Here is a 14886-nt window from a genome sequence, read left to right as displayed (position 1 = left end):
TGTGTTTTCTCAGATTGTTCATATGTGGGGTCTTCCAGAAATAGATTTGATGGCTTCTCATCTAAACAAGAAACTTCCCAGGTACCTGTCCAGGTCCAGGGATCCTCAGGCGGAAGCAGTGGATGCGTTGACACTTCCTTGGTGTTACCAACCTGCTTATATTTTCCCGCCTCTAGTTCTTCTTCCAAGAGTGATCTCCAAAATCATCATGGAACAATCGTTTGTGTTGCTGGCAGCTCCAGCATGGCCTCACAGGTTTTGGTATGCAGATCTTGTTTGAATGTCCAGTTGCCAACCTTGGCCACTTCCATGAAGGCTAGACCTTCTTTCTCAAGGTCCGTTTTTCCATCAGGATCTCAAATAATTAAATTTAAAGGTATGGAAATTGAACGCCTAGTGCTTAGTCATAGTGGTTTCTCTGACCTAGTGATTAATACTATGTTACAGGCTCGTAAATCTGTTTCTAGGAAGATTTATTATCGAGTTTGGAAGACTTATATTTCATGGTGTTCTTCTCATAAATTCTGTGGGCATTCTTTTAGAATTCCTAGAATTTTACAGTTTCTTCAGGATGGTTTGGATAAGGGTTTTTATGCAAGTTCCTTGAAGGGACAATTCTCTGCTCTTTCTGTTTTATTTCACAAAAAGATTTCTAAGCTTCCTGATATTCACTGTTTTGTACAGGCTTTGGTCCGTATCAAGCCTGTCATTAAATCAATCTCTCCTCCTTGGAGTCTTAATTTGGTTTTGAAGGTTTTACAGGCTCCTCTGTTTGAGCCTATGCATTCTTTGGACATTAAACTACTTTCTTAGAAAATGTTTTTCCTTTTGGCCATCTCTTCTGCAAGAAGAGTTTCTGAATTATCTGCTCTTTCTTGTGAATCTCCTTTTCTTATTTTTCATCAGGATAAGGCGGTTTTGCAGACTTCTTTTAAATTCTTACCTAAGGTTGTGAATTCTAACAACATTAATATATAAATTATTGTCCCTTCTTTGTGTGCTAATCCTAAGAATTCTTTGGAGAGATCCTTACATTCTTTGGATGTGATAAGAGCTTTGAAATATTATGTTGAAGCTACTAAAGATTTCAGGAAGTGTTATGTTTTCTGGTTCTAGGAAAGGTCAGAAGGCTTCTGCAGTTTCCTTGGCATCTCGGTTAAAGCTTTTGATTCATCATGCTTATTTGGACTCGGGTCAAGCCCCACCTCAGAGAGTTACAGCTCATTCTACTAGATCCGTCTCTATTCCGTGGGCTTTTAAGAATGAAGCTTCAGTTGATCAGATTTGCAAAGCAGCAACTTGGTCTTATTTGCATACATTTACTAAATTCTACCGTTTTTATGTATTTGCTTCTTCGGAAGCAGTTTTTGGTAGAACAGTTCTTCAGGCAACTGTTTCAGTTTGACTCCTCTGCTTATGTTTAACTTTTTTCTTTTCAACTATTAGAAAAAACTTATATTTTTGGTTTTGGATTTAATTTTTTTCAGTGGAAAATGGCTGTTTTTATTTTATCCCTCCCTCTCTAGTGACTCTTGTGTGGAGTTCCACATCTTGGGTATTGATATCCCATACGTCACTAGCTCATGGACTCTTGCCAATTACATGAAAGAAAACATAATTTATGTAAGAACTTACCTGATAAATTAATTTCTTTCATATTGGCAAGAGTCCATGAGGCCCACCCTTTTTATAGTGGTTATGATTTTTTTTGTATAAAGCACAATTATTTCCTAATTCCTTTTTTGATGCTTTTTACTCCTTTCTTTATCACCCCACTACTTGGCTATTCGTTAAACTGAATTGTGGGTGTGGTGAGGGGTGTATTATAGGCATTTTGAGGTTTGGGAAACTTTGCCCCTCCTGGTAGGATTGTATATCCCATACGTCGCTAGCTCATGGACTCTTGCCAATATGAAATACATTAATTTATCAGGTAAGTTCTTACATAAATTGTTTTTTTCTTTCATGATTTAGAAAGAGCATGCAATTTTAAACAACTTTCCAATTTACATCTATTATCTAATTTGCTTCATTTTCTTAATATCCTCTGCTGAAAAGCATATCTAAATAGGCTCAGTAGCTGCACATAGATACCTTGTGTGAATGGCTCACCCATGTGCATTGCTATTTCTTCAATACAGGATATTTAAAATAGAATGTTGGAATGTTGTTTAAAATTGTATTCTCTATCTGAATAATGAAAGACAAATTTTGGGTTTAGTGTCCCTTTAATGGCAAAAGTTTCTAATGCATTTATATATATATATGTATATATATATATATATATATATATATATATATATATATATATATATATATATATATATATATATATGTGTGTATGTATGTATGTATATATATATATATATATAATGTGTGTGTTTATATGTGTATATATGTCTGTAAATACAAGCAGTGATCTAGTGCACATCTGCGCTGTGTACCTGTTCAACAACCTGAACACTTTTTTTGTACTGACCATCAGGTTTTTAATATCGGAATAAACTTTTGGATTTTATATATGCTTCCGATTGCTTAGTGCGCTTTCTTTCTTGGATGCCTGTCTGTAAATACATATATACACATATAAAATAAATACATATATATATACATACATACATACATACATCTTTAGACATGTATATGTATGTGTCTTAATGTTAAAGCCATTTGGTGGCTTTTTTTTTCCCAACACCCAAGATCTCATATCGTTGAGCCCTTATAACTTTAATTGTGGAATATTGTGTTTAAAATAATTTTTAATTGACACTGTTATAAGTGTAACTGTACTTTCGAAAAAGAAGAAGGCGCCATCATAGTGCACAATCAGTGATTCAGAAACACATCAGCGCAGATTAAGCTATACTTACAAAATTTCAAGCATTTGAGAAGTGCTACAAAGGCCTGGACTTAAAAGTCATCCAGACAACTTCCCCTCGTGTATTCCAAACAGCGTGTGTCCTTGGTAGGCTGCAAATACCGGGCTCCGTCCTCCATTGTAAAAATGCGACTGCAATCCAATATATTAAACCACAATAAACTTCCACAGTGGAAATGGATGAAGATAAATGGATAAAAAGTCTGTATTAAAAAGACTTTATTAGTTATAACACAACGTTTCTCGGTCTTTCCTGACCGTACAGGTGTACATAACTTAATACAATTCCCACGACTTTTAAACTCTACTCGGCGTCCTCTACATCAAACTGCGCATGCAGTTTTGTACAACTTTTTATTTTCGCCAAACAGTTAGCCACACCTCCTGAAATAGCAGTAATGACTCTAGCATAAATCACAATTGTGCTAGCGTGATCGCATTTACTTTCAACTTGTAATATCAGCGCAATTTTAATAGAGCGCAAACAATTGCGAAAAACCTTGCGCAATAGTTTGCGCTCCTCTTGTAATCTAGCCCATAGTGTTGCAGGGTCGCTAGCACTAAAATTACACAATCTAACGTCATTTTCCCACTATAATGGCTTTTAAGTCAGGGCTTGAAAAACCCAGGAGCTCCTCATTTTGAAAAAGATTTTTCAACCTCTGCTTTAAGTTAACGCTTGTTGAGTAAACCTTTTAATTCTGATTTTTTTTTTCTTCTTCAACTTTTTAGATGTGGTTCAAATGAGTGGAGTACAATCAATGTCAACTTTTAGTAGAAAGACTTCACCACCTAAGGTAATAAAAGTACAAAGGATGAAGGTTTCTGGAGACGTTTAAGGTTAAACGAGCATGATTCAGATAGAGCAGCAAGTCTAAACAACGTTCTTATTTACTTCTATTATTTATTGAATCGCAGGGACATAAGCTCAGGAGCATGCATGTGTCTGCAGTACTATATGGCAGAAGTTTTGTGAGAATGTTATCCAAGAGCACTAGAGGGCAGCACTATTTCCTGCCTTCGTAGTATACCAGACACTTATATAGGTATCTTCAACAAAGAATACCATGGGAACAATACAATGTGATTATAGAAGTAAATTGAAAACTTTCTAAAAATAATATGTTCTGTCTGAATCACAAAATAAAATGTTGGGGTTTCATATCCCTTTAATGCTATCATGCATATATAGCTGTTAAAGGGATATGGGAAATGTATTTCTGTATTTGAATAGAACATACAATTTTAAACAACTTTCCAATTTACTTCTATCAAATTTGCTTTATTTTTTCTGAAGTAGCAGCATTACACTACTAGCATTTTAGCTGAACACATCTAGTTAGCCAATCACAAGAGACTAATGTGTGCAGGCACCAATCAGCAGCTCGCTCCCACTAGTGTGTGATATGTGCGTATTCTTTTTTCAATAAGGGATACCAAGAGAACAAAGCACACTTGAAAATAGAAGTGAATTTAAAAGTGTCTTAAAATTACACGCTCTATCTGAATCCTGCAATTTTAATTTTGACTTTCCTATACCTTTAAAGACATTACATGGAGACCTACACACACTATAATATATATATATATATATATTTTTGCTTTTACCACACCTAGTAGTGTGCATTTTTCATGACTGTGTACATTTCAATAAACTATCATCTTAATGCTATATGAAAAGACCTTTGGTATGAATTGGAACACTGATTGTGAGCCAGACCACCTCGTCCCACACAAATACCTGACCTCACAAATGCTCTTTTGGTTCAATGGGCACAAAGTCCCACGGACACATTCAAACATCTTGTGAAAATCCTTCCCAGATGTGTGATATAGCCTTAAAGAATGGGCTAATTCCATATTGATCCCATGGTTTTGTAATGTGTCCTTCAAGTTCATATAGTTAAGAGAGAGAAAAACACACAAACCAAAAACGTTTTGAAAGTGAGGCTTTACATTTTTCATGTTTTGTGCTTTCCCTGCATAATTTGGCTCTCTGTGTGTTTGTATAAAGAACAGCACACTTTTTTGCTTTTTACTGTCTACAAACAGCTACTTTAATTTTCTTTACCCTAAAGGTTTACGTGCGAAAACACATACAAGATGTTACAGATGTTATCAGGAAAAACACGGCAAAAGGCTGCAATCTGGAACGTAAGTCATTCTCATTCCACTATTCTAGCTTTTCTAATTATCATTTATTTGCAAAGCACTGCCCGATTCTGTAGCTTTATATACATTAGTAGGGATGCATAATATACTGGTTCATGGTTCAAAAACAAACTCATTTTAGGTGTTGCATTATGTATTACATATGCCCCTTTATACAGATCTGATGGCAGATTGTAACTAAATTCTAATAATGTTCATGGCGTTTGTGTTTTTTAGATAAAGACATTCACATTTCACAATATACAACTGGTCAGAAAGAGGCGTTTTCAGCTGCCTTGAATAAAAAGTAAGTGATTTCCTTACAGCTGAATATTGTGATTATATTCTAGTAACCTTTATAACATAGTACAGGAATTGTATTTGTTTAGAGGTGGTGATATTCTATAAATATATATTCGGCATGCATTATTAAAGGGACAGTAAACACCAGAATTTTTGTTGTTTAAAAACATAGATAATCCCTTTATTACCCATTCCCCAATTTTGCATAACCAACACAGTAATAATATACTTTTTACCTCTGTGATTACCTTGTATCTAAGCCTCTGCAGACTGCCCCCTTATTTCAGTTCTTTTGACAGACTTGCATTTTTAGCCAATCAGTGCTGACTCCTAGGAGCTTCACGTGCCTGAGCTCAATGTTATCTATATGGAACACATGAACTAACGCCCTCTAGTGGTGAAAAACTGTCAAAATGCTTTCAGATTAGAGGCAGTCTTATAGGTCTAAGAAATTAGCACATGAACCTCCTAGGTTTAGCTTTCAACTAAGAATACCAAGAGAACAAAGCAAAATTGGTAATAAAAGTAAATTGGAAAGTTGTTTAAAATTACATGCCCTATTTAAATCATGAAAGATTTTTTTTTTTTTTGAGTTTACTGTCCCTTTAAGGATTAAAATGTGCAGTGGGAAACATTCGGACCATATAGTAATTAAAACATGGTCCTCTTAGCCCCAGTGCAGTGTTAACAATTAATTTGCTATATATGGCTTGATTTATTGACAGCTCCTGCCAGTGTGTGATTGGCTGTGTTGGGAGGGGGTGGGGTTACACGCGAGCGCACAGGAGGGCTCGTGTGCCATGGCAAATGCAGGCAGCGGATTGCTGCCCACCAGAGGAGAAGCCGGGGGCACAGGGACGAATATGTATGCCCCTGTCCACCCATGGATGATATATCGAGCTCATAATGTCTTTAACACTTTTGTCTTTGGACATGAAAGCCAAAATTAAGCTTTCATGGTTTAGAAAGAGAATACACATTTTAAGATACTTTAAAATGTACTTTATTCTCTTGTTTTCCTTTGTTAAAAAGCATATCTAGGTAGGCTCCGGCTCAGTAGTGCACTGCTGGAAGCTAGCTGGTGATTGGCTGTACACATATTAATCTTTTCATTGACTCACTAGATGTGTTCAGCTAGGTCCCAGTAGTGCATTGCAGCATTAGGGCTGCCTTTATTTGTTTAACACATGCAAGAGGTTCTGTACAAGTGTAAGTGCAATAATAAAACGTAACTCATTACAGTATTTTCCCCCATCTTTTATGTCCCTTAATTCCGGTTTGTTCCTTCTGCATGCACCCTAGTGCCAACCTCAGAACATAAGGACAAACTAATTGGTGCGTCTGCTTTGTGTACACGATTCTCCGTCACTGCAAGTAGTTTAGGACATCTGGATTTTGACTTTTTTTTTTTTTAACTTGTAATTTTTATTGGATTTTTATAAATAAAGGGTAAGAGATACAACAATTGTACGAGGCATTCGTACATCAAGTGTAAATACATCAGAACAAAAAGAGTAAGCAATACATTAATGACGTTAATACCAAATTAAAAGGGGATAGCGGAATTCCAATGGGACACAAAGTAACGTCAGGGGGGGGGATGGGGTAAGGGAGGGAAGGGGGGGGGGGATAAGAGAGAGGGGTATGCTAGGAGGCCATTAGGGGGAGGGAGAGGGTCATGGAAAGAGCTAGTTCAGATTTACAGAAATATGGCCAGGGGTTCTGTCAGAATGATTGGAGGTGTACTGTAGCCTAGGTGTCAAAGCTAGGGAGCCAGAGAGTGTCAAACCTGCTTTTCCAATGAACCCAGGTTAGTTCAAAGAAATCAGACCTACCAGAGGCATAATAAATGCTCTTCTCCATAGAGTATATGTAGGCCATAGTAGATACAATATCTGACCAGGCCGGGGGAAGGGATCGTTTCCAAGATCTCGCTATGTTAAGTTTAACTGCTGACAGGAGATAGACACTAAGGGAGCCATGATGTTTGGGAAGTTTACATGTGCCTAGGTGGAAAAGGGCCGTCTCTGGTGTTCTAGGTAGGTTGATACCTAAGCTGGCGAGTGTGGAAAAGCATTTATGCCAGATGGGCTTGAGTCTGGGGCAACTCCACCAAATGTGGATCATATCACCTATATGTGAGCAGTCTCTCCAGCAGGTGGGGGAGGCTCCAGGAATTTTTTTTGCGAGTCGGGCTGGGACATAGTACCAATGCGTGAGTACTTTTATGTAGGTTTCTAGGATGGTAATGCAATGGAGGGTTTTCTTTGTCAATAGGAGCGTGCGTTGCCACTCCTCGGGGGGTTTCGTGAAGTCTAGCCTCCGTTCCCATTTTAAAATATGTTGAGCTTTATCAGCTGGGGCAGCACCTTCCATGAGGGTATAGTGTAAGGATAGTGGTTTGCCCAGCCTGAGCCCCTGTTGCCATCTAGATTCCCAAATGGTGAGTTGCCGAGGGAAAAAGGGTTTGAAACCCCATCTGGACAGGAGGCTAATGACCCTTGAGTGTTCAAACTTCATATACGGTGGGGTGGACAGTGAGACATTAAGTTGGTTAAAGGAGGTGAAGGTTACTTGAGGAGAGGTAGACCAAAGGTCCGACACTCTAGTGACACCCAGCCTAGCCCAAGCAATCGGGTGTGAGTCAGGTAGGCCTGACGAGGCCGGCCATGGAAGTAATTGGAGACGGGTGGGGAGCTACCTTAGGGTTATGTCGTAGGCGGTCCCTGGCGGACAGACATTCCAGAATAATCGGGTTTGTGGCGCCTAGGTTCCTTCTACAGTGGGGTGGCATCCATATTAGGTCCCTCAGGGCAAGATTGTGTGGTAGGGAGGCTTGTTCAATTGTTCTCCATTTGCAATCTGACCCCTTAACTTCCCATTGGGAGATGTGGGTGAGCATGGCGGCATCCGCATACCTAAAAATAGAGGGGGAAGCCACACCACCGGATTTTGACTTTTTAAATTATTTGCTATATATTAATATAAAAAACAAACAAACACTTGATTCTAGTGTTTTGCACAGTCCACAATGCTTCTACTAACTCCTAAATTTAAAGTTACTTTGTCTCCCCCTGTAGGAGGTGAAAACAGAATTGTATACTATCTATCTATCTATCTATCTATCTATCTATCTATCCTGCACTTAGAATAATTACAACTTGGTTAATTTGTGTTGGATCATTGAATATTCTTCATTGTAAAGATTGAGGCCCGTCAGGGTTTATATCTCATGACGTTATTAGTAGAAAATGAATTTAAACAGATTTATGAAAGTCATCTAAAGGGACATACAACCCCAAAAAATTACTTTGATTTAGAAAGAGCATGCAATTAAAAAAAAAAAAAAGTTTCTAATTTACTTCTATTATCTAATTTGCTTTGTTCCATTAGTATTCTATGAGAGAAGGGGCTGTCAATCACAGAGGGCAAGTGAGCTCTCAGTGATTTCTCCTCGCCACCTCCTCGCCTAATGACTGTTGCTTCTTACATTTCGGGAAGCAGGCTAGCATATGCGAACCTGCCCCGCAAGTGCTCAGGAGCAGCTTTTGCTGCTTAGTACATGGATTCCATTATGATAAAATTAGTGTTCTCCACTAAATTGAAATGTATTCACTACATTTTAACTTGGTTTTGCCACTAGTCTACTAACTACACTAACTACTTTTCTGTCAGTTAAATAAGTGTGTGGTGAATCTTGAGCAAAATTCACCTGCATACTGCTGGGCGATATAATTCAGTGAGATCAGCTTGTTTAAAATGCTTACAGCATTTCATAAGAATTGTGAGAGAGCTTCAGACCTGCCCAGGGAATTCCCCTGTCCCTCCAACTTTCTGAAGTTGTGTTTTAGTTTACACTGGAGAAAATACTAAGTGCAATGTAAGTTGTAAAAGATGCACAGAAATATACAAAATATGACCCTAATTGAACCCATAAACTTTCAAAACCTAATCAGAATCTGTAAAAATCACTGCTGGATCTAAATCTAAATAAATAAAATATAAAATCGAAAAGTGCAAAGCGTAAATATAATAATATGGAAAGGGCCCAATCTGTTGTGTAAAGTAACAACTCTCCCATCATGCAGTGCTATATTGCACTGGGCATGTCCTTCACATACAGATATGCAGGGAATGCCTTGGACAAGTAAAGCAAAATTTCCCTGTCTAGAATCATGAGAGATCTCTCAGTGCTGGAGGGTTCCACCGTTTTCTTTTAGCATCCAGTGAGTTAAAACCCTGTGAATTCTGTCCTACAATTTCTCTCCTAGCAGGAAAATCTTTTATCATTAGGCCCCAAGAGAAAGAGAAGTAAATTTATCAAACATATTTTTTTTTTTTTTTAAATTGTACATCCTGAATCACAAAAGTTACATTTAACCTTTAAAATGACAACATTGTGAATGCTTTTTACAAGTTGGTGTATTGATATCTCTGTTGCTTGCTGGGTGCAGTGTATTCACGCAGTAAGCTCTATACCCTCACATTTGGAGGCCATGAACAGCACAGTACGGCTCTTGTGCCACGGCCGGTTTGGTGACTTGTTTAACAAAGGAAAAAAAACTCTACCACATAAGTTAAACTCTCAGAACTCATAAGTTCTTCCGTTTTGATTCTTAAATTACTCCCAATTATACAATATATTGCTGTAATAAGCCGTGGGTTATTCGTAATAGAAATAATTTTAAAAGGATTTTAACTTTTACTTATTTTTTCTAACTTCACTTGTGCAGGGTACATTACTTCCTATCACAGCCCACAAAGGGGCTGTGGGCTCTACAGTAAGGCAGATAAGGAGCTTTCTCTTTGAACTGGTTGCTAGGGGATACATGCACTAGCTCCTGTCAGTTTCTTACCAATGCTCAGTAGAGGATTTTTGCTGCAAAAATCATGTTACAGTAGAAGTTTTATAATGGTAACTTCCTTATCTCACAAGTTCTAATTTTGCAGGAAAATAAGTAAGCTGTTTGTTGCTAACACAATCTGTTTTTTTATGTTTACTTTGATTTATCTTTTTTTTTTTTTTATGAATTAAAGGAGCACTGTTTCATATCCCTTTTAACCCCTTAAAACTGGGAATTTCAGTGAAAAACTTGCCCAAAGGACAAGAGAATTTTTAGCATTTTTTTTGCTATCACTCCATTTCAACAGAAATAGAACCTTGTTGTTTTTTTATTTACCTATGCAATCATATTAAAAAATTGTGAATTTTTTCACTTACTTTGGATTTCTCACTGAAACGTATTTACAGAACGTGTGTGTAGTCATAAGACAGTTGGTTGTAAAAACTTCTCTGGGATCCCCTTTGTTCAGGAATAGCAGACATGCATGATTTTGCCATTGCTTTTTGGTAATTAGAAGGCCGCTAATTGCAGCTGCACACCACTCTTCTGAAATTCCTGGCTGTGAAGGGGTTAATCAGGTAACTTGTAAGGTTACGTTTAGCTTTAGTGTAGAGATTACCCTCCTACCTCCCTGATCTCTTGCAAACAGCTCTCTAACCCTGTGAATTCTGTCCTACAATTTCTCTCCTAGCAGGAAAATCTTTTATCATTAGGCCCCAAGAGAAAGAGAAGTAAACGTATTTACAGAACGTGTGTGTAGTCATAAGACAGTTGGTTGGTTGTAAAAACTTCTCTGGGATCCCCTTTGTTCAGGAATAGCAGACATGCATGATTTTGCCATTGCTTTTTGGTAATTAGAAGGCCGCTAATTGCAGCTGCACACCACTCTTCTGAAATTCCTGGCTGTGAAGGGGTTAATCAGGTAACTTGTAAGGTTACGTTTAGCTTTAGTGTAGAGATTACCCTCCTACCTCCCTGATCTCTTGCAAACAGCTCTCTAACCCTCCCCCTCTTGATGTTTCCATCCCTCTTGTGTACTGACAGCTGTCTGCCAGTACCCAGTTTATACATAATTTTTAAATTAATTTATAAATAAATAAATAAATATTTCTGTAGTGTAGCGCCCCCCCTCACCCTCCCCACCTGTAGTGTAGGGCCCCCTCTTCCTCTTTTAATCCCCTTGTCGTAGTGTAGTGGCACTGTTTGCATCTGTGATCTGACTTCATATGGTAACAAGAGCACGATTAGCACTACCTTACCATATGAAGACAGATGCCTTCTGGCTCTAGCTGTGGTCTTATTTGTGAGAATTTACAGCTGGGACCACAGCATGAGGCAGAAGGTTGGACGTAGGTACTACATCAACAGGGTACGCTAGGCAAAGTACCCTGTACCTACTTCCAGGTGGCTTAAGGGGTTTATTATGGTTTCAATGCTTCTCCTTTGTTTGTATATAATACCTGTACCATTTGTAGTATAAAAATGGAGGTAAAATATAATTTTAAGCACTGCATAGTGCAAGAACTCACAGTGTATATGTATATTCATTTTGTGATTGGCTGATCACATAATGGAGGTGGGGGAGGAAATGGAATTAACTTTGAAATTTGTTATTAATAGGCCTTTAAAAGACTAGCCCTACCCTTTCAAAGGAATTAGAGCATGCTCCTCTGCCTCTGCTTTACTAGCTAATGTTTATGCTAGTGTTGATATGCAGTTTGCCAACCATAAACATTAGCTAGTGAAGTAGAGGTGCAGGAGCAGTCTGCTTTCCTTCAGTGGGTCAGGGGGCAAAGCATCTGATTGGTGGAACTGCCTGCTAACTCATAACTTAAAAAAATACTGTAAGGAGTGGCTGGACATGCAGGTAATGAAGTCTTTTTAACTTCTCAAATATTTGTTAAAGCCCTTGTGGGAATAAACCCGATCTATTCACTGCTGTGATTACTACTACAAAATGATACGTTTACTGTCCTGTTACGGCTTACACCGGAAAATAATTTGCGTATTAAAGGACCACTCAATGCAATAGAATTGCAAAATTAATAAGTACATAATAAAAAGACAATGATTTAACACTTACTCTGAATTTCAAATAAGCAGTAGATTTTTTTCTGACATGTTTATTTTTTTCTCCCGTTTTCTGGCCCCCCCTGTATCATGTGACAGACATCAGCCAATCACAGACTAGTATACGTATATACTGAGAGCTTGTGCACATGCTCAGTAGGATCTTGTTCCCAAGAAAGTGTAAATATAAAAAGACTGTGCAAAATTTGTAAGTAAATTAGAAAGTGTCTAAAAACTGTAAGTTTATTTTGACTTGTGTCCCTTTAAGTGTGGAGCAGCAATGGAACACCTATAAAAATTTGAAAGAGAGAGGTTTGCAAAGAGTTTTGTTTAATAATGAGCATTTGATCCACACAAATGATTTATGTATACTGGTATTTAGCTTTATGCGCTGTCATGGTAGAATATGAGGGAAAAGAGGTTTATGTTTTCCAATAAATCTTTCTCTTCACTTTGAGTGTTGACACAGGATGAAACCATTACCACAGCACATTCTTTGTCTCTTGCTTCCTATACAATTAGCTTTATGTGAAAATGATAATGAAACGGTAACAGTAAGAGTTACTGAAGACAGTGGAAAGTTTCTAAGTGGGTAGCGCGCGTCATTTACCGCTTTGTACGGGTTTTCTCATCATACTTTGTTTATAAAGTAGTTTGTTTAATAAGGACAAATAGTGTGTTAATATGATTGTAATTACAGAGTACATAGTGCCCCAGTGACTAAAGAGGTGAAGGTTAAGCTTCTTGAGGATTCGGCCACCGGTAGAAAAGAGACCTCTGCACCGGATATAAAGCAAACCCAGAGTGTGGTTGATTCTGCTACAACTATCGCTGCTGCTACGGCTGCTGCTATCGCTGCTGCGGCACCTATTCTTCAGGTATCGTTTCCTATTGGTTGAATCATTACTGAAGGGTTTTTTATGATGTACTACTGACTAGTATGACTCACATTTGTTCAGTTGGTTTCGGGTTTAATGATAAAGCCGATTATTCTTATGAATACAGGATTGGAATGGCAACTCGGGCTGTTATTTTAAACACTTAAATTAGATTACTTGCTTAGTCGTTTAGATATTTTAAGTTATGAAAGTGAACAATTTAAAAACAAAAATCTATTATAGTTGTCTACAGCTGAACCAGTGAAAACTAAACAAGGAGCTATTGTAGTATTAAAGAAGCATTTTAGTGTAAAAATAAAATACTCAATTTTGTTAGAGAATTTTATTTGTGTTTTAACTCAGTCGAAAGAGCATACCCATGCTCAGTGCATTGCTTCTTCAGATAAGGATCAGGAGTGCCATTTGTGCATAGGTTCAATCCCAGCTGCATCCTAAAGTGGAAAAGCCCAGAAACGTGGCTTTGACTGTATGTTTAACCCATTGCTGGGGTAACGCACGTAGTTAAGGGAATTTATTTTAAAAATGAAATAATCTAATATGAATTGTGTGGGTAACTCAATCATAATGCATTGAGTGCAAGATTCTATAAATGGCTTAACTTACCAGGTAAGAAAGGGATCAGCAATGAAGGGGTTAAACCTATGAATTTACCTTGCTTCTTGTGCATTTACCAAATACTTTTTTTCTAGCTGGATAAAAAATCATATACATTTTGTGTTATGATAGTTGAGTGCAACAATATGATTAATTTAGGAAATATCTCATCCAAATCATATTCTGCTATCTATAATAATGGGTAGAATGATCTCTTTCATAGAGCATAGTACACATGGATGACACGGGGGGAGTCTGAATCCTGAACCGTTTCAAATATGACAGAAGAACACATTACCTTTCATCATTATTAAAGTGCCATAAAACAATTTGATTTATGTGCTTATTATAAAAGGGTGAACTGAGGTAAAGCAGTGTGTGAAAAGAAAGTGTAAAAAAAAAAAAAGCTTAAAAAATCTGCAAAATTACTTACACTTTAGTGTTGCCAAGTGTAGCCTGCTCCACCTCCCTTATCAGTGTCTTACTCCAAACCCTGAGGTATCATATAACAGTGTGCACGTAAAGATAGTTACTTATGCAAGTAAGGGGGGTTGAGGAGAAACAGCAGGTACTGCTATTGTTTGTTGCCAAGAGTCTTGCTCATTTCCATGGGGATAATGTCACATGCTTTGTGAAAGCTTTAGCATTATACTGTGCACTGCATTAGTCAGATGTCATGTGACCCTGCCCCCTACGTTGCATGTGCACGAGTACATTCTGCAGAGGCTATTGCCTGGATAGCACCTTCCATATATGAAATGCCCAGGAGGGGAGCTTGCTGCTAACAAAACTATGCCTGAATTAAAAGATTTTGCAGGTAAGATTTGGCTGCATTATATATTCAGAAACGTATGTTAGTTCATACTGTTTGATGTCCCTTTAAACCCACTTTTTTTTCACGATTCAGATAGAACATGCAGTTTTAAATAACTTTCTAATTTATTTTTATTACCTAATTTGTTTTGTTCTCTTTTGTATCCTTTGTTAAAAATTATATTTAGGTAGGCTCAAAAGCTGCTGATTGATGGTTCCACATATATGCATCTTGCCATTGGCTTTCAGCGAGCTCCCAGTAGTGCAAGGCTGCTCCTTCCACAAAAGATACCAAGAGAATGAAGTAAATTAGATAAGAGAAGTCAATTTTAAA

General features: G+C 37.6%; 1 protein-coding gene across 1 annotated transcript in view; it reads left to right on the top strand.

Annotated features, from left to right (window-relative positions):
* Nucleotides 1-14886, top strand: part of KIAA0586 (KIAA0586 ortholog) — a 307808-nt gene that overhangs the window by 14102 nt on the left and 278820 nt on the right. Inside the window, exons 2-5 of the mRNA XM_053705342.1 lie at nucleotides 3611-3675; nucleotides 4957-5032; nucleotides 5267-5336; nucleotides 12947-13124. Coding sequence (XP_053561317.1) covers nucleotides 3611-3675; nucleotides 4957-5032; nucleotides 5267-5336; nucleotides 12947-13124 — 389 coding nt within the window. The remainder of the gene's footprint in view (nucleotides 1-3610; nucleotides 3676-4956; nucleotides 5033-5266; nucleotides 5337-12946; nucleotides 13125-14886) is intronic.

Source organism: Bombina bombina, chromosome 1, assembly GCF_027579735.1.
Source record: "Bombina bombina isolate aBomBom1 chromosome 1, aBomBom1.pri, whole genome shotgun sequence".
In the NCBI taxonomy this organism is placed as follows: domain Eukaryota; kingdom Metazoa; phylum Chordata; class Amphibia; order Anura; family Bombinatoridae; genus Bombina; species Bombina bombina.
The sequence above is the reverse complement of the archived record's forward strand: the minus strand, read 5'-3'. Positions and strand labels throughout refer to the sequence as shown.